The sequence below is a fragment of the Clarias gariepinus genome, chromosome 3 (genome assembly GCF_024256425.1).
Source record: "Clarias gariepinus isolate MV-2021 ecotype Netherlands chromosome 3, CGAR_prim_01v2, whole genome shotgun sequence".
In the NCBI taxonomy this organism is placed as follows: Eukaryota; Metazoa; Chordata; class Actinopteri; order Siluriformes; family Clariidae; genus Clarias; species Clarias gariepinus.
The window spans coordinates 30,493,627-30,518,837 of NC_071102.1; the positions used below are offsets into that span (position 1 = coordinate 30,493,627).

Sequence of the window (25,211 nt, forward strand, 5' to 3'; positions counted from 1 at the left end):
TGCTTGATCGTGTGTGTGTATATGTCTGTATGTATACAGTATAATTTTTTTAAGCTCCTAAGATGTGCAGTTTGGTAGGTCTGAAACGGGTCAAAAGGGCTAGATGTTTACATGTAGTATGCATAATAATCCTTTCTACTGAATGAGCTTTTGGAACTTTGCCTAGGCAAAGAAAGATCCTCCTACTGAGTAAGAAGGAGGTGCACTACACATATAACAGCATCTGCTGATAGAACTGATGACTGGGAAACCAAGACCTGGTGAAAGGGTTTTCAATTTCCCTGCACAAGACTTTTTTGTTATTGTACACTGCTGAGATGACAGAAATAAATGCTCCTGTGGATGTGGAGAGGACACAGCTTCTACAGCTGGCTGTCAGAAGAGAGTGGACAACACTGAAGCAAATTCTAAATACCTTAGAAAAGGGAGATCCTGAAATCTCCCAGGTAGATGAGGTGAGTGTACAGTATTAATTATTACAGTACTATTATTAAAGCTATGTAAACTCTGCACTAATTGTGATATTGTACAGTACAACTAAAATAGAAAAATGATTTGTTTTCCTAAATTTTTATTTTATACCTTTGCGTTTGTGTTACTTTTATGTAATATATACGTAACAGACATAAGAAAGAGAAAAAAAGAAAGAAAGAAAGAAAGTTGTTTTGTCCTCACCATGAAATTTCCATTTCTCGTTACAACTTTATAAAAAATCCCACCCTGGACACGATTTTGACTGAAGGAAGATCACCAAGAATGTGTTTATTTATAATATAATAGATATTTCGCTCTGAGATCTTAAATAAAAAAATCAGCAGTTTCATTGGCATTTTAAAAGAGATAGGTGTCAGTGCAAGTGTCAGTGTAACTTAATATAATAGGTTAAAATCTTGAAATGCAAGATGAAAATAATAAAAAGAAATCAGAACTTTATCCCACGTAAACTGTATAAGTACAAAAATGTATCAAATTTGTATTTTATTAAGTTGTGTTAAAATAGACCATTTGAACATACTGGGATTACTTGTCATAAATAAAAGGCTTCCCTTTCTTTATTGCTTAAAGACTTCAGGCCTGAGTCTTTTGATGATTGCTGTACAAGAGAACCAGCTTCATGTAGTAGAGAGATTGCTAGAGCTGGAAGTGAATCCTGGAGAAAAGACCAAGGTAAGGACACCTACAGTTACAGTACATACCCAATAAAGGCAATTGACAAACATTGTCGATTAGGGAATTTTCTGTTCCCTCACCTATGTAAATGCTACATTCAGCTGTAATCACATGCAAAGAGGCCTATATTTTGACATTTTTTAAAGAACTGAAAAGGTTCCCATGCACAATTCTGGATATAAAAATAAATATTTTTTGGCCAAGGATCAAGATCATCACCAAATCTGCATATAAGGAATTTTACTATGGTGTGTGTTATAGCTAACTTGAGTAATAAACAATAGTATTATCATGGTACTTGATAGTGAGACGCTACTTACTAAGTACAATTTGTACTTTCAAAACAGGCAGTACCATATTAGATACCCAATAAACTTTAATATTCACTGTGAATATAAGAAGCATAATGGTATTGCCCAAAGTACTGTGCATTAACCCTTGGAGGATACCGTGATGGGTAAAAATGCTCCACAGAGATTACCATATACATATTATTATAATCATGGTTCATGAACATGTAATGTAAAACATATGTTTGAGAGTATTTTTGTACATGTTCCATTGTACCATACTACAGTACTGTTGTACCAAATATGTACCATTGCAGAACCCTATACCATGTACATGGTGCATGTACTATATCAGCAAAAAAGTACCATAATATTGTCAAAAATACAAAGACGACCAATGTACCTAAACAATGGTAAAAGTTATTATGGGAAGAATTCATGTCACCTAAATATGTCTGACTGAAAAGATCCTCTAGATAATTTGAGAACGTATCTTTATTGGCTGGGTCCAAGTTAAGTGGTGCATAAAGAAAAAATTTATTTCCTTGCTTGAAGTCTAAGAGATTACAATCTGTCACTGATTGCGCTAGGAGTCTGTATGCTGCTAAAGGTCGTTAAGAGTCATAAAACAACATACCATGCCAAGAAGAGTTCTTCATTACTGTCTTGAAGATTTAGTTTCATACACGTGAGGTTATTTGCAAGTTGAGTCATGTAAACTGTAAAAGGAAAGAAAGAAAGAAGTACAGTTGACATGACTCAGACCTAGATTTTCCTGAAAATTCGACAGCACTGTGTTATAACATTCAAAAATAAAAACATATAGCCAGGAGCCGCTGATTTAGCTAACTCCTAGATTAATTCTCAGACTCTGCCAGGGGACTAGGAAATATCCATTGATGGCTAAGTAACCATTTGGGAACATATAGATAACACTAATTATTTTCTGACTTGCTATTTACATTACATATGACATTATTCTTAACGTTACAGAGCAACAACAATGACTGGGATTCTGACTCTGATTACCTACAACGAAATAAAAAATAAAATATTATGCTTTGCTTTTTATTAGTCTTCAATAGAGAAGAATTCTCAAGAATTTCAGATTCGATCATTTTCCTTTAAGCAAAACAAACATGATAATCTTTGCAGATCTCCTTTGTACTGCAGAGGAAACTGTTAAACTTGACAATCCAGATCTAAAACGTGAATCTGAAAGTGCAACATAGATTTCCATTTATCATGATCTGGGTTTAGGAATAATCAGGGTTGTCAGGGTTGTAAAAATTAAACTTGTTAATACCCTTTATACCCTTTCAGGGAGTAGTCAGGATCTCCATTCACTGTGCATGACAGGTCTGCAAATAATTAAAAATGATGTAATTCATATTCCATGGTCTTCTTTGCAAACTTTAAATCAATGCAAAATTTCAGCATTTTACTAGTGACCAGATTTTTTTTTTTTTTACTTTTTCTGCATGCCAGTATAAGCCATAAACTTTGTTACTTTAACTGCTTAAGGCTTTCTTTGAAAGCATAGCTGGTGGACACCCAGATCCCTTTTTTTAATGTAGACACTTTAGGTTAGATTTAACTTTATTGTCATTGCAAATAGTACAAGACAATGAAATACAGTTAGCAACTAACCAGAAGTGCATTTTTTGCAGTACAAAATAATTTGCATATATATAAACAGTAAAATGAAATCTTGGACTGCGTGTGCGAGCATTTTTTTGCAAGACGAGCAAATTATTTTAATAAATAATAAAATAGTAAAACGAGCAAGGTCTTTAAAACCGAGTACTGTAATACACATGCGCTTTGTCTGCCGAGTGTCATGTCATCACAACTGAGCCAATGGTTCTTCTCTCTCTTGTATTGTGGGTAATCGTCTCCCATGCTCAGTCTCAGTGTACTGTTTACTATAACACATTGATCATGTGTGTGTACGCACATGTAAAGAATTAGTTTTAATTTTGTGTCCAATTGTAGTGACTGTTCTTTAGTAACTGTACTGCAACAACGGTCTCCATGAAGAATAAAAAGTTAGTTTTTTTTTTTGGGGGGGGGGTGAGTGTGTGAAAGTCTTTCCTACACAGTAGCCCCCGTGCTTCTGCTTCTGCTCTCGTCTATCACTAGTCATAATTCTTTTTAAAGGTAAAGTGCAAAGGTTTTTATTCATTATTTTTATTGAAATATGTTTGGAAAGTGGAACTAATTGTCAGATTTTTTATAATTTCTTATGGAGAAATTCACTTTGACATACAAACACACTTCTGGAACGAATTATCCTCACAATCCAAGGTTTCACTGTATATAGTGATAAAGTGACTCACTATATACAGTGAGTGCAAATTTTATAGGAAGGTGCAATAAGAAATTAAAATTAAAATTTTATTTGTTACATACACAGTCATACACAATATGATATGCAGTGAAATGCTTGTACAACTGCCCATAACCTTAGAAAAAAAGAAAGCTGCAGAGCTTTTTTTCACTATGGTGTTTATCTGAAAGAACCATGACGGATCCTGCATTATGTGAACACCAAGTATCTGAAACTGTCCACTCTCTCCACTGGGCACTCGTTGATTAGAAGGGTGTGGTAGTTCCTCTCCTATTTGTACTGAAGTCTACTATCAGCTTCTTTGTCTTGCTGACGTTAAGGTGGAGGCTGTTCATCTGGCACCAGTTCTCCAGATTTCTAATCTCTTTCTGGTAGGCATCTCAATGTTGTCAAAAATCAGGCCCACCATGACAGTGTCGCCATCAAACTTGATAATAGTGGTGGAGTGGGTAGTGGCCACGAAGTCATAGATATATAATGAGTATAGGAGGGGGCTCAGAACACAATTCAGGAAGGATGAGACATGTCTGCCCATCTTTGATGCCTGTGGTCTGCAAGTTAGGAAATTGGAGAAGGTATTGTATGCTATGATCAAGAACTTGCAATTGTAAACAGTAGTTGCAATTGTATACAGAAAAAAAAAGTTATATACCATAAATGCAATGATTTTAGATATATACAATAAGGAAGATTTTTTATAACATGTCAAATAAATAAAATATTGCTTAATGATAAATTTAAATGGAAATGCGTACTGCTAACAGGTTGATTATGTGTTTGTGTTGTACAGGATGGCCAGACTGCATTGCACATCGCTGCTTTCTGCTCAAAGGATGACATTGTGAAGCTCCTAGCAAGCAAAACAGACCCAAATACTCCAGGAGGGGTGAGATCAGACCACCCTTTATATCTTATTGGATATTTTACTCCTTTTCTGTGTTATCCCTCATCTGTTCTCTTGATGTCTGTTTATTTATTAGGGTAGGCATTTTTGGTGTGCACTTATCTGCGCCAGCACCATCTATGGTGGCAATTTCTTTACACTTAAGTTACAATATAATATAACCCACAGTATTATAAGATCGATATAGAGACCAGTGATAACACAATAAATGCAAAAATATAATCAAATTTTCACAATCACACTGGTGATAAAGTGGTACGGTTTATTTCCTGAGGGGATTTTCTGAAACAGGTGTGTTCACGGGTGTGTTCTGTCAATAGTGGTTTTCTCAGCTCACATCTTGGCCCACTTGTCATGTTGCTCAATAAATCACTGCTGCCAGCAAAATGATAGTATGATATATGACGATAATAAAATGCTCTCCATAATGAATCTGTAAAACTAAGACTGAACATGCTGCAGGTCTTTGACTACCCGTAGGTGGTTTTGAGGCTGCTAACCAATTTCTTTGCCTTTACCAGGGGAATATCTGTGTTGTGGTTTAGGCATTTCCTTATTGTCCCTTACAGTAGAGAACAATTAAGCATTCTTTTAGCATGGCCTCTCAGCTAGGATCAAGAATGCTTTTGGGCATGCCAGATGGACCACGCAGACACCAGCCCAGATAAGGAGCTCAGTATTCCAACCATAACCCTCTCAGGAGCCTTCTCATACCCAAAGTGCACTTTCGTTGATCCAATGCAGTTGGAACTATAAGACTAATTTAGCCATTGTATGAGCTAGATGTGTTGCCTCTAAAAGGATAAACCAGGTCACTTTAGGTCAGCCTGTCCTCAGGAACCACCTTTAGCCCTAAAGATTCATGCACAAGGTGATACAGTTTCATCCATTTCCAGGAGACCCCCTATTTATTGCAGAGAGGGGATTTTAGCCAGGTTAACTGCCCATAACTTCTCACATCAACTTGTAAGCTGGTTTGTTTATTAATCAGTGCCCACAGTGTCATTTTACATACCTTCCTAGCAGTCCTATACCCTCTGCTTCTGAGATCTCAAATCCTAAAAAGTTTGAAATTTCGTTTTCAATTAAAAAAAAAAGGGCCACAGCATTGCCACCCCATTGCCCTTAAGACTGCAGCATTGACCTTCTACCAGAAACCTTATCCACACAACAACAAAAAAATCTCTACCTCTGCTACAGAGACCACTACTATTGAGGAATGCAGGAAGGATTCATTTACAGCTAGTATAATCTGACTTTCCACCTCTCCTGTGGGTGTTTGGTTTTTCTTTGTGTGCAACAGGGTTTGGGCTTCATCCTGGTGTTAATGTCCAATGTTTTTTAATTGCTTCAGCAGGCCAATATTCTCACAAATTTAGGCATTTGTATCATCTACCTTCTAGTTCACTATATAGCCCACATTCCTCAGATGATTCAGATTGATGCCTGTGGATCTACTCCTTTTTTCTCCAACATCAGAATTTGGCACTTAGGAATTTACATGTCATGCCAGCAGGCATGGTTACAGTAATATACTGTATATAAGCAATTCTTGAGTTAAATAATGTACCTTTTTCTGGAAAAGAAAAAAGAAAAAAAAAACAATAAAAACTGAACTAGCATTGCTGCCAGGTTTGGTGCAACTAAAATCAATTTTAGGCGTAGCATCTCTCTGCAGCTCACAATGCACACAACTTTATCTTTAAGTATGTTGTTCGATAATTACTGAGATGTTAACTAAACTTAATAGAAATGGTACGTTGTTATAAAAAATTTCATGCAAATGCAAAGGTTTAAGGAGTTATATTTATCATCTTCATCTTTTTATTTCCCTTGGCTCTAGCCCAAGGCTCAGCTGCCACTGCATTACGCCGCTTCTCGACCTGATGATTTTTTTAATGTGGTGCACAGTCTGCTCAAATTCTCCAACACAGATGCACGTGATACACAAGATGAGGTAAATTCCTAATTGTAATACAGTACAGTGTCAATTTAAATTCTCATGTGTCAATCCACAATTAGTCTTAAATTCTCATGACTATTAGCCTTTTCTGGCTATTTTGGTTTTGGGGTTTGTCTCTTTTTAAGCTTTAATTTTAAGCTTGTGGCTCGTTAAACACAGATGTAATCATGGGTTAGGTGTAGAATGGATATGGTCAGTTCAAATGGCAGTGGGCAGTGGTTGCTCAGTCGGTTAAGGCTGTGGGTTACTGGGTTACTGGTCAGGGGTTCGAGCCCCAGCATCGCCCCAGCATCACCAAGTTGCCACTGTGGAGCCCTTGAGCAAGGCCCTTAACCCTATATGCTCCAGGGGCGCTGTAAGCTAGCTGACCCCGCGCTCCGCCCCCAGTTTCCTAATTGGGATATGCGAAAAAGACATTTCACTGTGCTGTAAAGTACATGTGACAAATAATTGAATATTCTTCAAATGACATATAAACTGCAGGAATATTTAACAGTATATTCTTGTCTTATCTTGCAAGGTTTTCCCAAAATGTCATTACATTGATTTGAAAAAGCGGTTTTATCTTTAGAAGTAAAAGTGAATGCACCTATGTTACCTACCCTACAAACATGAGTATTTTAAATAACATAGCATAATTAAATTCAACGAGAGGGGGCAGTGGTGGCTTAGACAGTTGAGGCTCTGGGTTGCTGATCAGTGGGTTAGGGGTTTGAGCCCTTTCAGTACAATGGGTCCTCGGTCAAGACCCTTAACCCTATGCTTCATACAACATAGCCACTGCATGCAGTATCGGGCCCAAGTCCAGCTATAAATATATGAGGTTTGTAAAGAGATTCCTGGAGATTGTGAAGATAAATAAATAATAAATAAATAAATAAATAATAATAATTATATATATATATATATATATATATATATATATATATATATATATATATATATATATATATATATATAAAGCATTTATTCATAAATGCATCTAACTGTCTTAAATGTTTACTTTTTTAGTTTACTTTTAGGAATACTTTTGTTCTTTGCCTTGTATCAAATTAACAGTGTGGCACTGGGTAGTATTTTTTCCTATTTTTTTTTGTGTGCCTTCAGGATGGATACATTCCACTGTTGCTGGCTGTCAAAGCTGGCAATGTTGGAATTGTCAAGGAGCTCCTCTCAGACCGTTCAGAGTCACAGCTGATGGCCAAGACAAAAGTAAGGACAGTGCTGTCACAAGCCTTCAGTGCTTTTAAAGGGGTTATAGAAAATCAAATGAAAACATCAACAGATTATACTGATTCAGACTTTCTATTTTAAAATTTCTATAAGAAGTGTTAAGGAAACAGAAGAATTTGCTAATCCTGTAGGTTTTTCTAACCCAAATATTTGTCTGAAATTAATTTAATATTATGACTATGATTATAATATAAAGACCTGTTGATTATCTGTATCGTACCATTAGGAAAATGGAGACACGGCTCTGCACATCTGCTGTCGAAGAAGGCATGCTGATATGGCCAGAGTGCTGATGGAATTCAATGTAAACCTTAACTGCCAAAATGTAAGGAGGCAATACCCATATATTTTGTAGATACATTTTGCGGTCTGAAAAAGATTTTTGTAATGGATTCAGAAATAAATAAAAGGCTAAATGTGTACCAGTAAATATTCCAAATATCAATATAAAGGCTTTGACTTAAAGTGCAGTAGATGGTTTAGCAATTCAAATGATTTTGTAAAATTCATATTGTAAAGATATATGTAATACTAGTTAAGGGTCCTGCCGTTGACAGGAAAAGTGTTTGTAGAAATAGTTAAAAGGTTAAAGCTAAAACTAAGCTCATCAGCTTTAGCTTAATCAGTTATATTAGTATTTCAAATCTCTTGTTAATTTCAAATCATTAACAACCAAATCACTCCTTCAGCCACCGCCCGCAATCTTGGGGTAACCGTGGACAATCATCTGTCAATTTCCCCAAACATCACTAACCTTACTCGCGTTTGTAGATTTATTCTTTACAATATCAGAAGAATTCGTCCTCTGCAACTGATCCAGAATGCAGCAGCACGTCTTGTTTTTAACCTTCCTAAGTTCTCCCACACCACCCCACTCCTCCGCTCCCTGCACTGGCTTCCTGTAGCTGCCCGCATCAAATTCAAAACACTGATGCTTGCCTACAAAGCTAAAAATGGCCCAGCACCCACTTACCTCTCTGCGCTAATTACACCACGTACTGCACCACGTTCCCTCCGATCATCCAGCACTGCTCGCCTCATCCCACCATCTCTCAGAGTCAAGGGCGACATTCATCCAGGCTCTTTTCTGTTCTGGCACCTAGGTGGTGAAATGAGACTTTGACCATCTTTAATCGACGACTCAAGACGCATCTGTTTCTCCCCCCCCAAAAAAAAAAAAAAAACAAGTCTTCCCATTTCTGTTGGACTAATGGCACTTAGTTAATATCCTGGTTAATCCAGTGTCAGAATGTATCCAATGATGTAAACTTTAAAGCACTTTTTGTAATTCACTCTGGATAGGCAGAACTTTCTGCCTAACTAATGAATACAAAGAAACAAAATGTTTTAAGGTTAAGTATCATTCGACTAACTTACTTAATCCAGTGAGTTCAAATCCAAGAAGAATATATATTAAGTCACTTGAGTGAATTTTGTCTATTTATTGTATGGCCTTTACTGTATACAACATTGTGCATCCTTGTATTTCACACTTTGAGGGTGTAAAACACTGAATTAGTTTTAAAAGTATTAATAAAAAGCACTAAATTCTGTGACATGATCTGACACATAACTGCTCATAATTTCATTCTACTCAACATTTTGATTAAATTTATGGCACAGGTTTAACTTTAGAAAAATACCTGAGTACTGCCAAAGTTTCATTAAATTCTGTCCAATGTATCATTGAAAGAGTGAGTCCTGACCAATGTACAGAAAAAAAAACTTTCTTTTATTAATATCGATTGCTTCAGAAATGTTTGTCTGATTTGACAAAAATATAGCATGTACTACCTCAATCTATCATACTGGACTTAACAGAGTAGATTATTCCTTACCAGAGTGCAAAATTAGGTATGTATTTTAAAATAGTGACCCTAATGAATTTTAGGAGTATGCTTGGTTTATACTGTAGTACAGTAGTACAACATCAAATGGTTCATTGAGCAGCCTGTAATTGGTTTATTCACACAGGATGAAGGGCAGACTCCTCTTCACATAGCAGCCTGGGAAGATGATCAGGCAATGCTGAAGCTTTTCTACCACAGGACAGCAAATCCCAACATTGCAGACAAGGTAAGAAAAAGAGCTGCATCTGGCATTCGCAAAATTATATTTTTCTAGCCATAATTTTCCCTATAATGGATTCCTTTCCCTATCAGCTGGGCAGATGCCCTCTGCACATTGCAGCTGAACGAGGCCACACTACTGCAGTTGAAGTCCTCACTGAGTTACTCAACTCAAATGTGCTGGAAAGAACCAAGGTAAATCAATGTTTTGCACACTCGTGAAAAGTTTTACTCATTACATTTACTCTAATTTACTGTGGTCCTGAATAAGAGTAATAATATGATAAGAGTATCTAGCATCAGAAAAAGTCAAAAGCATGGACAGGAAAAATGTTTAAGAAAATGCACAGTTCCGAGCAAACACTGATAACAAACTTCAAGATTTCACATAGGGTGTGAAGCTCATGTGGAGCTTCTATAGCAGGACAACAGGAAGTATGCTAAAATTAGATAAGGATTGATGTTGATGGTCTGTGGTGGAAATGGTAGGCAATCTATAAAGAATAATACAAGAAGAACAATTAAACTTTGGATTGCAAGTATAATTCATTCTGGAAGCATGCTTGTTTAGCATGTGTTGGGGGAAGTTACTTTTTAAAGCAACTACTACATTACAAAATTACGGTCATTAAAAGGTAATCAGTTAAATTAAAGCGTTACTTTTTGATAAAAGTAACTAGTTGGAGTACTTTCCCATTGCAGAAAATGAAACCTCTTTTGTGATTCCTCATGCATGTTGTTGTAGTCAAGACCTTTATAATTATTTTACCATCATCAGTCAGCGAAGTTTGACTCTACTAATACCCCTATCTCACATACGTGTTTTCACGGATTTACAGCTAGCATTCATTCCCAACACACAATAACGGGTTGGAAATGACTGCTGTCTGGCTCATGGATTACATAAATTGTCTGAATAATGGATTACATCTTTGAAAAAATAACTAAATAACTGAGTACTTAAATATCGGACCCAGCGCGTTAGATTACTCGTTACATAAAGAAAAAAAAATCCAAGTACACTAATGTGTTACTTTGTAACTCATTACACCCAACACTGCTTGTATATCAAATAACTCATATATCAAAGTTTATATTAAGTTTCTCCAGAAGAAATAAGGAAAACGCCAATAATTCATTCCCAAAATATTCCCAAAAAATTATTAATACAAAATATAAATACAAAATATAAATATAAAGTAATAATAAAACAAATTAACCTGCATTTTACATTTGAAAAGAATCGTGTTAGACAAGAGCAGAGGCAGGTGCAGGGGGGCTACTGGGTGACGACTTTTACACACACACACACTGTTGAGCACTGTTGAACTGTACTGTTGCAGTACAGTTATTAAAGAACCGTCACCAAACTTAGATACAAAATTTTAAGCACACACACGGTCCCAACTTTATAGTAAACAGTACATTTGTGCACAATTGTTGACCATACGAGTGACGTACGCGCACTGAGACTGCGCATGGGAGACAATGCGTACTACAGTATTTGTATATAAGACCTCGCACGTTTAGCAAGTTATTTGCAATACAAGGTTCCAATGTACGTATACAAGGTACATTTACTCTAGCATCTATTCATATAGAAATTTTTTATGAAAATTGTGCTGATAAGCAGCATACAATGGTTTACAGATAACTAATTATTTATCTTAAATTGACTAATGGTGTCACTTTTTATTGATATTATCTTTCTGATGGTTCATGGTGCAGGATGGGAGCACATTGCTGCATATTGCTTCTCAGTGTGGCAATCTAGAGATGCTGCAGTCATTGCTAAAGAAAGGAGTACCATTACACATGGCAGACAAGGTATAAAACTTCATAGATTTGTAACTTAAGGATTGCATCAGTGCTGATCTGTTATTCTTGTTGTTATTGCCAGTCAGGTGCAGTGTGTTTGCATGTGGCTGCAAAGTTTGGTCACAAAACTGTAGTGCAAGTTCTACTCCAGAGGGGGTTGCATGTAGATGCCACCAATAAAGACGGACTGACGGCGCTCCACGTTGCTGTAGAAAACTGCAAGCCTAAAGTTGTGCAGATCCTATTGGGCTCTGGTGCACAGGTGCAGCTCAGAGGAGGGAAGGTAATGGGGTCTCTGTTATTAAAACTATTTCAGCAATAACGGCAGTCATTAATTTTTGTCTTTTTTTTTACCCTAATGAACCTGAAAAATCCCTGGCAGAGCATGTGACAATAAATTTTAATGAGTCGGCAACTTATCTAGTCAAATAGCTGTAACTCATGACTGTTTGCATGTTTTCACTTAAAAGTATATACTACGGTTGGGGCCCACATTGTCGCTTAGTGGTTAGAAAAGTCACCTTGCATATCAATGAGTATGTACATGTGTGCCCTATGATGGATGAGCACCCCACCCAGGGTGTACTCCACCTTGTGCCCTAAGTCTCCTGGGATAGGCTTCAGCCCTTCAGCAGACGAAACCAACGAGATGTCAAGAAAAGCCTACATAACCAACTAATTTTTTTCCCCAAACATGAATTTGAATGTGATTTGAATATGATCATGTTGATGAGACTTCAATGTTAGATTTACGCAATATCGCTTAATATGGCCACTACCAAGTTTGACCACTTTCATACACAATTACTGTATGTTAACCTTTTTTCTCTTTAAACCAGGAAACAGATCATCATGATATCCAGTACAAAGACATCATATAACTTATAACTATAGCATATGCAGTCACAATGCACCTGTATACTGTATATTGCACCTATATATATTTCAGACCTGTGGGAACCAGTGTTTCCTGCAGGTCTGAAATATACCTGATTGATGTGATGGCCAGCAGAGCCACACAATACATATGACCTTTAACACGATATTTTGATTTATTTTATATTTCTTTTTTTTCTTTTTATATTAAATTTCACATTTCTGAGATCTGACCTAAATCTGCTGCCCTTCATCTACCCAAATGTAAAAAGTCAGACAAAGTAAAAACAAAATAAGAACTAAACACTGTTGAGTGTACAAAGATGACACTAATTGTCATGTGCACATTTTATGAGTTCTACATTTAGGACAATGGGAGGAAACCGGAGTACCCAGAGAAAATCCTCCAAACACAGAGAGAACATGCAAACTCCATGCACACAAACCCAATGTAGGAATCGAACTGGACACTGAAAGTGCAAGCAGACAGTGCTACCCACTAAGTCACCATGCTGGCAAACTGTAATTTAAATTTGTCATTATTGCAATTAACATTTTTTGAGCCAAACTAATTTCTTTGTTGATGTACTGTACATTAAAATAATTGCGGTAAATGAGTTTAAAAAAAATCATACCGTAAATTGTAATCTAAGTATAAGTCAATTATGATTTCTGTATTGCTTCTGCAGGCCCTGGAGATGCCTCTGCATATAGCAGCCAGGGTGAAGGATGGTGAGAAGGTGGCAGAGATGCTATTGAAGAGTGGAGCAGAGGTCAACACAGAGCAGGATGTAAGAAAAACATGACATGACATGTTTTATTTTTTATTTTTTTAAGTAAATGGGACTGCTTAGTCAGTTACAGACCACATTGGATGAGAGAAATTATTATGGTTGCTTGGAGGTTTATATATATATATATATATATATATATATATATATATATATATATATATATATATATATATTTTTTTTTTTTTTTTATTTTTTTTTTAAGAATGGTGAGACTGCAATGCACATTGCAGCATGCCATGGAAATCTGCAGACAATGGGGACCTTATTAGAAGAGGGAGCTGATCTCACCTGGAGATCCAAGGTATGCCACTCTGGTGCAAAGTCGAATAATTCGTCTTAATTTTACGAAATGTACTTAAAGTGTCCAGACTTGTATGCAGTATTGGTTTCCAGTATTGGTTTAAAAGGAGAGCAGAGCCCAGGGCTTCTCAAAATCCAGACTAAAATGCCAATTGAGACCCAGCCCACATCAAATCAGGAATGCAATAGTGTAATAATGTGTACTGTAATGTTTCCTACTCTTATAATAAAAGTCTTATACTTTTCAATGTATATTAAATACATTGTAAGTTTTGTAGTCTATCTGGATATCGTTACAGCAATCTTGGCCCAGGTTCTTATAAAAAAAAAGAAAAAAAAACCTTGCCTGGCTCCAACCCCTATGATTGAGACTAACTACAGGGCTATCTCTAAACTCCCATCCATTGCTAAGGAGTTGTTAAAAGTTTTCTTCACTCAGGTCTGAACACATCTGAACAATTTGAACATCTATAATAAATTCCAGTGTGCAATTAGAGCAGTACACAGTACAGAACCTGCCATATTAAATGTTTATAATGATATCCTGCTCAATATCGACTCGGTTTGAGTCTTATTAGATCTCAATGCAGCCTTCAACCGATCAGGATATTATTTTAAAGCCCTTAAAGGTTGAAGTTGGTTTGCCCTATGTTACAGTAGGATGGTTCACCTCTTATCTAAGCAAAAGAACACTCTCAATACGAATAGAAGAATATTCTTCAACCATCGCTCCTGTGACCTATAGTAGTATACCTCAAAGCTCAATTTTAGGACACCTGTTATTTTCATTATACACACTCCACCTTGGCTGCATCTTCACTGTCCCTATCACTGTCATGCAGACGACTTATTGTTGTGCTATACCTGCTGACACAGGCCTAGTGCAGCTTATTAAACCGTCTTGATGATATCAAATGCTGGATGGCAAGAAGCTTTTTGCAAATAAAGGAAAATAAAACTGAAGTATTTTAATTGTATTTGATCCCTCCAGCTTAATTACTAGACTAGCTCTTGGTCCCATGTCTTCAAATTTGCACAATGAAATTTAAATTTATGGTGTATTTCTGGATGCATTCTTAAATTTTAACAAGCAATTCAGTAATGTGGTAAGGGGAAACATTTATCAAGTCAGCAGCAAAGCAGCAAGTCAGCAGCAAAGCATATTTTATCTCAAGAGGACCTAGAAACTGTCCTTGCTTTTAACACTTCCCGGACTGACTACTGTAACTTTCTATTCATTTTGCTACATTCGATTCTGACTTATTAAATATATAATGGATTTTTCCAGGTTACTTTTGTTTTTAAAGCCATGAATAGTCTAGCCCCTGAATACATCAGGGATTTGCTATCCCAATATTTGGCCACAAGATCAGCAAGTTTGAGAACAGCTCCTTTTAGTTGAGCACGCTAATTTAAACAGGTAACATGGCTTTTGCATTCGCTGCATCTAGGTTTTGGAATCGACTCCTTGATCGCATGAAGTCTGCTCACACTGTTGACACCTTTAATTCAAAGCTGAAGGCCTATTCTCATTTACCTTTAGTTTAGGTTAAAGGTTGCCCAAGATCAAGTCCAATTTGTTCTTTTAAATTAACTTTTATGCTTGTTATTCATTTTACGTTTATTTATTTATCTATCTATTTTTATTATGTATTTTACTGACTTTTTATTAACTTTTATAATACTATATTTTTGTGTTTTGTTTCTCATCTTATTTTGTCTTATCCCATGCGTTTTGCATTCTAGGATTATGAACAGTTGTAAGTATGTACAGTATAGGTAGTCTGTTGGTAAGCACATTGGGTCAACTGCTGTTCTTTAAAATGTTCTATAAATAAAATGACCAGACTTGCATATATGAACAAAACCAGAAGAAGATTTTTACCATGTTCTATATCTGTGCTTGCATGTTTATTTAGGCAGAGGAGACCCCGCTCCATGTGGCCGTACGTCACTGCCATGCTCACATAGTTGTGTGGATCTTGGAGTATTTGACCAGGGAAAGACATCGAAAGGGGACAGAGCTCTGTGTCCGTCAAGCGAACCAGGTGATTACCAGAAATTGAAAATGAATAGATGTGTATTTCCAAATAATAATAATTGATTTATCCTGTGGGAATAATGGTGGCATAGGGATTTGCACTATGGCCTCACACTTCCATGGTCGGGGGTTCAATTCTAGCCTCTGCATGCATGAAGTTTGAGCGAGTGTGTGTGAGCCACCTATGATAAATTGGCACCCTGTCCAGAGTGTACGCTGTTTCTTGCCCTAAGTCTCCTAGGATAGGCTCTAGGGCCCCACAACCCTATAAGCAGAATTAGGCGGTATAAAAGATGAATGGATATAAAAGATTTATCCTGCAACACCATTGCTGAATGTTAAAATTGTGCATCACAGAAAGGAGAGACCACCCTGCACCTGGCAGCTGAGATACAGAAGAACATTGTGCATAGAGATGATGAGGACGTCCAAATCATTAGGACTCTGATGGAGTATAATGCTGACATTACAGCAGCTACCAGAGAGGTTAGTGTCAAACACCAGTCTTTCACACATTAAACCAGGTCATGAGCTGTATAGTAAATGGTTTGTATTTATGTTTACATTTATATTTGTGGCATTTTTAGATGCCTTTATCCAGAGAGAATTACAGAATTGCTCTGAAGTCTCTATAAGTAAATACAGTACACTACCAGTCAAAACACACCATCTAATTCCATGGTCTTTCCTGATTTTTATTTATTTTTACATTGTATAACAATTCTAAGGACATCCAAAATATGCAATCGTTTCCTTAGAACAGTTAATATTGAGTCTGATGCTTATGCTTTGTAAAGCCTTCATAAAAGCTTCAATCTAGGTGTTGTTTGTTAAAAATGATTTTTGAGGCTGATAACTCTAAATTAATACTTCTCTGTAGCAGAGTAATGGAACTACACAAGGAACTTACATGTTTTGGTGTTGCTTTCCTTGGATGGTCTTCATCAGAGCCAGTTTGATTCTGGTGATTGATGGATTTTGTAAATGCACCTGACAATACAGGACTATTCCAGAAAAGCTGACCTTCATGTCTTAAAATAATATTTGACTGTTGTTGTTGTGATTGTTCCCTAATTACCCAATGTCATAGGTATTGTTTTATAGTTTTGAAATCTCCCATATAGTTTACAAATGTTATTATATGTTGTGTCCAAACTTTTGACTGGAACTATACATCCTGTACTGTATATACTGGATTACTAAGTCACTATTAAAGGCTTTAAGTGCATTAGTCTAAAAAATCTTTTGTGTAGGATTATATTTGTATTTACTATTTTATGTTATTCAATTCCAAGGTTATCAACTGTTTTCTTGGGTCTGTTTAAAGTCAATATCACAATAATTAAAGTCTTCTCACACATTAAAATACTGCATAAATAACCCTGGTTTATTTTATGCAATAACTTGTTATAATTATGAAATATATTATTTTTATATAATAATACAGCAATTTCAAACAACTAAAACTATCACCAACAGAATAAGATATTTGGAAGCATTAATGGGAATGTCCCTAAATAAAAATATCACTTGTTTTATAATAATTAAGTTTTTTTGTTAAGATGCAGCAAAACAACTTTTCAGAACTGGAGAAACAGAAGACGATGTAAAGGATATACTATCCTGGATGAATATAAATGTCGAATTATCTGGGAATTTGCACATTTTACTGGCCCACTTCAGGGGACACAGGCAACTCTGGAATCACTTTTTAATTCTTGTATTTGGCAACTTGGCACGTTATACAACAATTGTTCAAAGTGGATTCAACTAGTGTGGTCGATAGCCTTAAATAAAAAAACACAAATAAAGGAATACATCACTACTTCTGATGAAATGAAAACAAATGCAACAACAAAATACAGTTTAAAAAAGCTTAACATATACTATTTCATTAACCGTTTAAGCAAACATGTAATATATGCCATCATGTTACATTTTTTTGTGGATACATGGAATCTGCACTTTTAACATAACAAACTTTTAACATAACAGTTATAGCATAACATAAGTTACTGTTTCTCTTCTATCCTCCCAAATTCTGATAAAACATAAAATACTGTTTTTGACTACTAGGTCTGACAGTAAGTACTGTACAGTGTATATAAAGCAATTATTTTTAAATAAATTAACCTTCAAAATTTCAATACAGGTGGTTTTCTAATGGCAGCACAGCAACTTAGTACTTTGTAATGCTTCCTTGAGCGTTCATATCTGTGTGCATGAAAGTTGTATGTTCTCCCCATGTGTGGTGGGTTTTCTCCACATAAATTGTTTTCCCCCCACAGTCCAAAGACATGCAGATTAGGCTAATTGGTGATTCCAAATTTTTGCTTTTTTTTTCCTTCATTGTCTGTGGTCATTGTCATTGTTTTTGTTTTCTGTAGAAGGGAGAAACTCCAATCCACTACTGTGCCAGGATTGGCAATGTTGCAGTGCTGCAGGAGATGCTCAATAATGTGCCCAGCAACTGCCTACAGACAGCCATCAACAAGCAGGACAAGGTACTCATGCTCCACCAACACGGCCTATTGCCAATTGTTCAGGTCTAGGCTTACCTAATGAATGAATGAATGAATGAATGAATGAATGAATGTATGTATGTATGTACTGTATGTATGTATGTGTTTTAAAATTTGAGTCAGATGACTACCTGAACTTACTAAATGACTACCAAATCTTGCCACCAGTGATTTATTTTTTCCTTCACAGATGGCACAGACATATTTCAGGTTTTACATTGTGAAATTGATATTGTTTTCTTATGACTGTGTCTTTGTATGATGCTTGTACTGTATGTTTGTGTGAATGACAGACTGGCAGGTCTCCACTGCTTTTGGCAGCTGAGCTGGGACACATGGAGGTAGTGAGGCTGCTGCTGGAAAGAAATGCCAGAGTGGATGTGTTTGATGAGGTTTGAGGATTAATGTGACTCTTAACTTTATACCACAACCATGACTGTGGGGTATTGGGCCAATTGCCAAACTGAATATCTGCAAGTGGCAGCTTGGGAAAATGTCACTTTTTTCTTCCTAGAACATAAACTTTCATCACCAGGCATTAAAATGCTAGAATTTTATTTATGAGTCTGTAGTGTTGGAATAGTATATTGTAGAGCCTGTCTAGTTGTAGCATGTGATGAGTTTTTCCAGTCTACCACACATTTGTATATCTACAGTATATGATTTGGCAGCACGCTCATGCCAAAAAGGGATCCTTAAAGCATTCATCTTTAAGGGTTCTACATTGCCAAAGATGTGTGACCTGGAATCTTTTCTGAAACAGGCAAACATACCTATTGGTGTTTTTCTAATATAATCATCAACTAGGTGATGGCTTTTGTACTGATCATTACACATTGCCTCCGAACAGTCACCTGCTTTCCTCATACTATCTCTTATTAAATTATTAGTTTGACAGTAGAATGAAAATTCTATTATAAAACTTGAAAAAAATGTATTGCAAAGGTAGAAATTTTTTGGTAATTTCAATGTGAATTTTGTTTCATTTTGCAAAGCAATAAAACTCCACCTCCCACAGTTTTGTCATAATGGCTGTTTTTAATGATTATTTAAGTATGCAACTTAATATAAAAAAAAAGTTGACAACTGCACCATATCAATGGTATAGGTTTACACAGAACAAAGTCTGTTTGGAAACTATTTGACTGTATAAACATGGTCTCCTAAGGTTATGTTTATAGTTTGTAGTAAACATCTTGGGTTACTGTTTGCTGTAACCCTGTTCCCTGACAAAGCAAGAACGTGAAAACGCTATGGGAAAAGGGTCTCCTTTGACCGGTTGTTGAAGCATACTAACACGCCAACAACACGCCAAAAACTTGGCTTATATAACCTCAGTCAGGTGACATCATCTGATCAGGTACACCTGGAGGGTCTAAACCGGAAACATCCTCAGGTCAATTTTGCCTGAAACGCGTACAGTGCGGCATTGGAGCCTTGAGACCTAGAATTTTCTGAAAGTAATGAACAATCACTTTCTGGCCTAGCTTGATGTTCCTTAGGGTACCTTAGGGTACTTTCAATATGTACAGGAGACAGTTGTGCCTGTATTCTGATTGAATCTTATACGACCCTAAAATACGTTGTCCTGTGAGTGGGAGGGACAACGCTTTTCTGGGCATTGAGTCTTAACCCTAGAGATTAAGATGAGCTAGGACGACATGCCGATGTTGAAGCGCTAGCTCCCGAGACTGAGCCAGTCATGTATATAATTCAAATTACGGATGCCCTGAAACTGTATAGGAGCCAGAGCTGCATCCATGTCTCTTGTATATATGCGGGTTGCTAGGCCAAATGGAAGGACCCAATACAGGTAAGCTTTGCCCCCGAAAGCGAACCTCAGGAACCTCCTGTGTTGTGGCAATATTTCTATATAAAAATATGCATCCTTCAAGTCGATTGCCACGAATCTTCTGATTGGATTAAAAAAAAAAAAAAGATGTTAGATGTCCTGAAAAATGGCAGGAGGCAACCGAACACCTAACATTTCGTTGGTAGGGATTCGAGGGAAGACACCCTTATGATCCTGGGCATTTCATCAGTCTCAGGACCTCTTTTTTAAGATGATAATCCTCAGGTCCAGCCTCAAGTAATTACTCATACTCTCGTTTGTTACGAGAGGAGCATTCTAAGGTGGTAAACTCAAATGAAAGAAGGGAGGCGATCCCCATCAGCGCCCGATCAGAAGAAGCACCGAGGTGTGCTTGAGAAGCGGACGCAAGAGTTTCCCAATCCGGCGAGAGCACGAGAGAAAAGGGTGAACCCATCTCACTATGGAAGTATAATAGTGCCAAAATTCCTTAAAGCAAAATAGCAGGTTGAATTACATGAACTGAAAAAGAACGTGTTGCAATAAAAATGTTTGAATTTTTCTGAATTGCAATTTGATCTGAGTTGAAAAAAATCCTGTTAAAATTACCCCTCTGCCGTAAAAACTATATGAAAAGCAAAGCCGGCGCTGTCATTCACACACGAGAGCGATGGGTTTCCCGCCCCTGTGCTCGGTATTGTTCAGTCACATTCAGTATCAAGATGGGATTAATTTCCTCAGCAGCAGCAACAACATACATGCTGTTTACACTTTGTTAAATTTATATTGCTTATAAATAAAGGTAACCATAAAAACTTTGTAATTAAGAAAACGCAAAGTGTGGATAGTACAATTTATTGTCAGTCTGATTAAAATAAAAAACAATTTTTGTCACAAATAATTTTATGCAACGCAATTACAACATTTCAGTTTCAGTTTTAATATTTAGTATGAAGTCATTAGTCTTCATGTAGTTGTTTAAGCAGTTAGTAGTATATATGTATGTATGAGTGTTTCATATATCTGTATGCAAGTGTCTCATATGTGTGTGCATGAGTGAAGTTTAATTTAAGCCCTATACGGCGCCTCATAAATACCTGTCGCACTGTGACTTTGTCACATATAAAATTGTACATCAATGGCTGCACTGCAATTAACCCCATTTCTATTTTTTATTGTAATTTATATTTTGTATTTATATCCTTTTTATATATCTTGTAGTTTTTGTCCATTGCACTAGTAAGGCCTTGTTCACACGGGCGTTAAGTTTTTGGATAAACAAACTTGCTCTGAACGTCCTAGACGTTTATGTTGCGTTTTGTAGTGGCGCTTGATTGACTTCTACACTGGCGTTCGTTTGTCTCTGTCTAACGTCAGCCTGCAGCCCAAAGTGTAGTTTGTGTGTTAACCTGTGGGGGCAGTGTGTCGGGAACTGGATATGAAAGCCCGCCGCTACTGGGTTCACTCTCTGACTGCACAACGTCGAATTAAAGGAAGTTTTTTTGCGGTTTATGAAAAAATGCGATGAAAATGTTTTTCAACAATTTATTTTATTTTATTTTGCCTTTTTCCGCATTTCCTTATGTATAGCATGTAGGATCATGGGATATATCCGGTCCTCCGAAGCGTAAAATGAACGTGAAGAAAACGAACTAGAAACGGTTTCCTTGCGTTCGTTGGGATTTGAACGGCAAGAAAAAGCTGCATGCAACGTTTTTTTGATGTCGTATAAACTCGCAGCCGGACAAACACACTTCACCAAAGCCCATGTAAACACTCTCACTTATTCCTATGTGTAGAAAACACTCTGCGCTTTGTCCGCGCTCACCGGACGCTACGAACGCAAGAAAAACGCTCGATTTTGATGCCTGTGTGAACAAGGCCTAACTCAGTTCTCACATTACCCTGTGTGCCCTGAATATAAGCAATATATATAGTGTGCAGTCTATAACCTGTCTTATTGTTATTGTCTCTATTGCTGCGGGATTTCTGGAATTTCCTTCGGGATAAATAAAGTATTTATCTATCTATCTGTCTGTCTATATTCTTTGTTTTGAATTGTCCCTATCAGTTTCTGTTTGTCTGCAGTTACTCTGGTGTCACGCGCTGAACCCATGCTGTTTGACTGCTTCCTAAATTAGTTTCTGCTGCTGTACTGAATTTTTCCACAGACTGTACATTACCGAGCGCAGGGGCGGGAAACCCATCGCTTTCGCGTGTGAATAAAACAGCGCCGGCTTTGCTTTTAATATAGTGTTTACGGCAGAGGGGTATTTTTAACTCATTACACCCTTTATTGTGCAACTGGCAACCCAGCCTGTTAGTTAAGAGGGCTCCGATCGGTAAGTAGTTTCTGAGAAGTAAACTGCAGGGGCAAAAATTTCAAACATTGTAAATGCTCTAAGGATTTTTTTTTTTCAATTCAGATCAAATTGCAATTTAGAAAAATTCAAACATTTTTATTGCAACACGTTTTTTTTTTTCAGTTCATGTAATTCAACCTTCTATTTTGCTTTGAGGAATTTTGGCACCATTATACTTCCATATTTCACACGCTTCCGCCAGATCAACACGCGAGTGAAGCACGGCTTGCGATTTATCTTTAAAGAATGCAAACCGGGCGTGAAGCGCTTTGATCGGGAGCAGATCACAGTGTTCGCATTGTCCCTCGAGCCTGAGGATAGCGTGCTCTTTACCCAAACACTCAAAACAAAAAGCGTGGTTATCATAGGAGAGAAGTCTCTCACACGGAGATAAACATCTCTTCTTTAACTCGCCCATTTTATTTTTGCTTTCTGTTTCTTTCGCTAGACACACACGCAAACACAATGCAGTCTTTGAAGACAAAAGACCTGAGGATGTTTCTGGTTTAGACCTATTTATAACCTCCAGGTGTACCTAATCAGATGACGTCACCTAACTGAGGTCATATAAGCCAAGTTTTAGGCATGTATAACACACATACTTCAACAACCGGTCTACGGAGACCCTTTTCCCATAGCGTTTTCAGCATCAAGTGTAGCTTTTGAAAGGGAACCAGTGCTAGTATGAAACAGGTCACACTCTAATATTCAAAATAGCTCTGTTGAAGTATATGATGTGGTTGAGTTAATTTAGTTCATTCATGACAGCTGCTGTTTTGCCTTGCTTCTTCTAGTTTTACTTCATTGATTAAGTGACTGAAAAAAGCAACCAATTGGCTTTTCATGACTTTTGCTATAAAATATGGAGGCCCAGGGTCATGCTTTGCCTAACATGAAAATTCTGAGCTTAGAAAGATGTTTTGCATTCAGGATATAAAACAGTGCTGACTATAACATTTTGTTATAGTCAGCATTGTGTGCCAGAAAAAAATTATTTGCCAGAATAAATAAATGTCTGACTGTTTATATTCACAAAAATTAGATGTATAGTTAGTCTGATTTTCTTTTGGGGTTGCTGTTATCAGTGACAGATTGTGTGATATGCAATATGCAGGAAGGAAAGTCTGCTCTCCACCTGGCTGCTCAACAAGGCCACGAGGATATTGCTGACATCTTGCTCTCATATAAAGCCTTTGTAAATGCTAAAACCAAATTGGGCCTAACTCCACTGCACCTGAGCGCTCAGACCGGCTCATCTCATCTTGTTCAACTACTGATAAAGGCACACAAGGCTCCTATTGATGCCCTTACTTTGGTAAGCGCCCAATTATTTGTTCAGCGCTATAACCTCCATAAATCCTGAGCGAGGTGTAAAATGAAGATGCCAATGCATCTCTTAAAGCCCAGTAATATTTTCAAAATTCATATACAGTAAATTAAGTGCCAAACTGTTATTTACTTATTATTGGATGTTTTTACATTTGTCAGATTAAATTATTTATTTAAATGATCCACTTGCTGTTTCAGAGTAAACAGACTCCTCTGCATTTGGCTGCCATCAGCGGAAATTTGGACATCTGCGAGAATTTGTTTAGCATTGACACTATCACTGCCAAAGATATTGTGAGTTTATTTTCAGTATTATCTGTTTCAGTTTACTTAAATATATCACCACAATTATGTTGGTTTGGTTGTTTGGTTATTTTTTTATATACAATTTGATAGATATTTAATAAATATATTTTCAATATGCTTATGATACAATTTAAAGTTTAATCGCACCAATGTATGACTGCTAAATAGTGATGTATTCCTTTTTTTTGCTTTCCTTTTCATTAATTGAAATTAGAAAAAACTACTGGTTTTTACCTATCGCAAGACGAACATGCGATAGCTATTTCTATGTTGTGAGATATTATAATTCTATATGCACTTGTCACAGTTGTGGTGGGGTTGCAGGCGAGGCATAAGGTTAAGGAGGTTAAGAGGTTAAGGTGCTTTAAGGTGTTTTTTAACAAAACAGACCAGCTTAACTCAACAGATGCAAGACATCCTAAACTGAAAATTCAGGCTTCTTATAGCCAAACTAATCAACCAGTCACCTCGGTTCATCACCTGACCGTGGTGCATTCTGGGAAACAAAGTTCAAATGTCAAAACAAAAAACAAGTGTCTCTGGGCACAAGGCACCCTCTAGGGGTTATCCCTGACAGTACTATCCATGGTAGGTCCAGTAATGTAGTATGCCGGCATTTTGTTGTTGTTATTTAATATGCATCCAGAACATATTTAATAATTATTTAAAGAGTTGCACGATAACCTGAAGGCAACAGGAGCAACAGAGAAAAAATAGTTTATTCAGTTCTCAAAGGGTGAGGTGGTCTTCTCAATAAATAGATCTTACCAGTGTCCTTTAAAGAGATAACTGTACATGTTAAACTAGAAAGAAGCAGCAGTGTATGCTTCCCTGGTTTTAATTTTCTGGGCTGTGCAGGGAGATCATATGTGCGACTTTGCCATGTCAAGCCGATACCACAGCCACCATGTGAACCTGGTAAAGGCTTCTGGAGTTTCTCAGACATTGAAGAGAACTGCAGCTGCAGTTGAAGCACTCCATCTGGCTGTCCTAACTGACCTACTGTACAATAGTCGGCTACCATTAACTTGGATATGAAGGTCGTAGCTTGATCAGTTAGCACCTCCTTAGCC

General features: G+C 36.9%; 1 protein-coding gene across 2 annotated transcripts in view; it reads left to right on the forward strand.

Moving 5' to 3' along the window:
• The first annotated feature begins 220 nt into the window (after positions 1-220).
• LOC128519114 (serine/threonine-protein phosphatase 6 regulatory ankyrin repeat subunit A-like) overlaps positions 221-25,211 on the forward strand; it is a 37,620-nt gene continuing 12,629 nt past the window's right edge. Inside the window, exons 1-18 of one of the 2 annotated variants that reach the window (XM_053492701.1) lie at positions 221-455; positions 1,066-1,167; positions 4,601-4,696; positions 6,558-6,671; positions 7,785-7,889; positions 8,137-8,235; positions 9,885-9,986; positions 10,073-10,174; positions 11,708-11,806; positions 11,880-12,080; positions 13,363-13,464; positions 13,670-13,768; positions 15,687-15,815; positions 16,166-16,294; positions 18,196-18,312; positions 18,624-18,722; positions 23,618-23,818; positions 24,031-24,126. In XM_053492701.1, coding sequence (XP_053348676.1) covers positions 318-455; positions 1,066-1,167; positions 4,601-4,696; positions 6,558-6,671; positions 7,785-7,889; positions 8,137-8,235; positions 9,885-9,986; positions 10,073-10,174; positions 11,708-11,806; positions 11,880-12,080; positions 13,363-13,464; positions 13,670-13,768; positions 15,687-15,815; positions 16,166-16,294; positions 18,196-18,312; positions 18,624-18,722; positions 23,618-23,818; positions 24,031-24,126 — 2,130 coding nt within the window. In that variant the 5' untranslated portion in view covers positions 221-317. The remainder of the gene's footprint in view (positions 456-1,065; positions 1,168-4,600; positions 4,697-6,557; positions 6,672-7,784; positions 7,890-8,136; positions 8,236-9,884; positions 9,987-10,072; positions 10,175-11,707; positions 11,807-11,879; positions 12,081-13,362; positions 13,465-13,669; positions 13,769-15,686; positions 15,816-16,165; positions 16,295-18,195; positions 18,313-18,623; positions 18,723-23,617; positions 23,819-24,030; positions 24,127-25,211) is intronic. The other variant, XM_053492700.1, reaches the window with a different exon arrangement.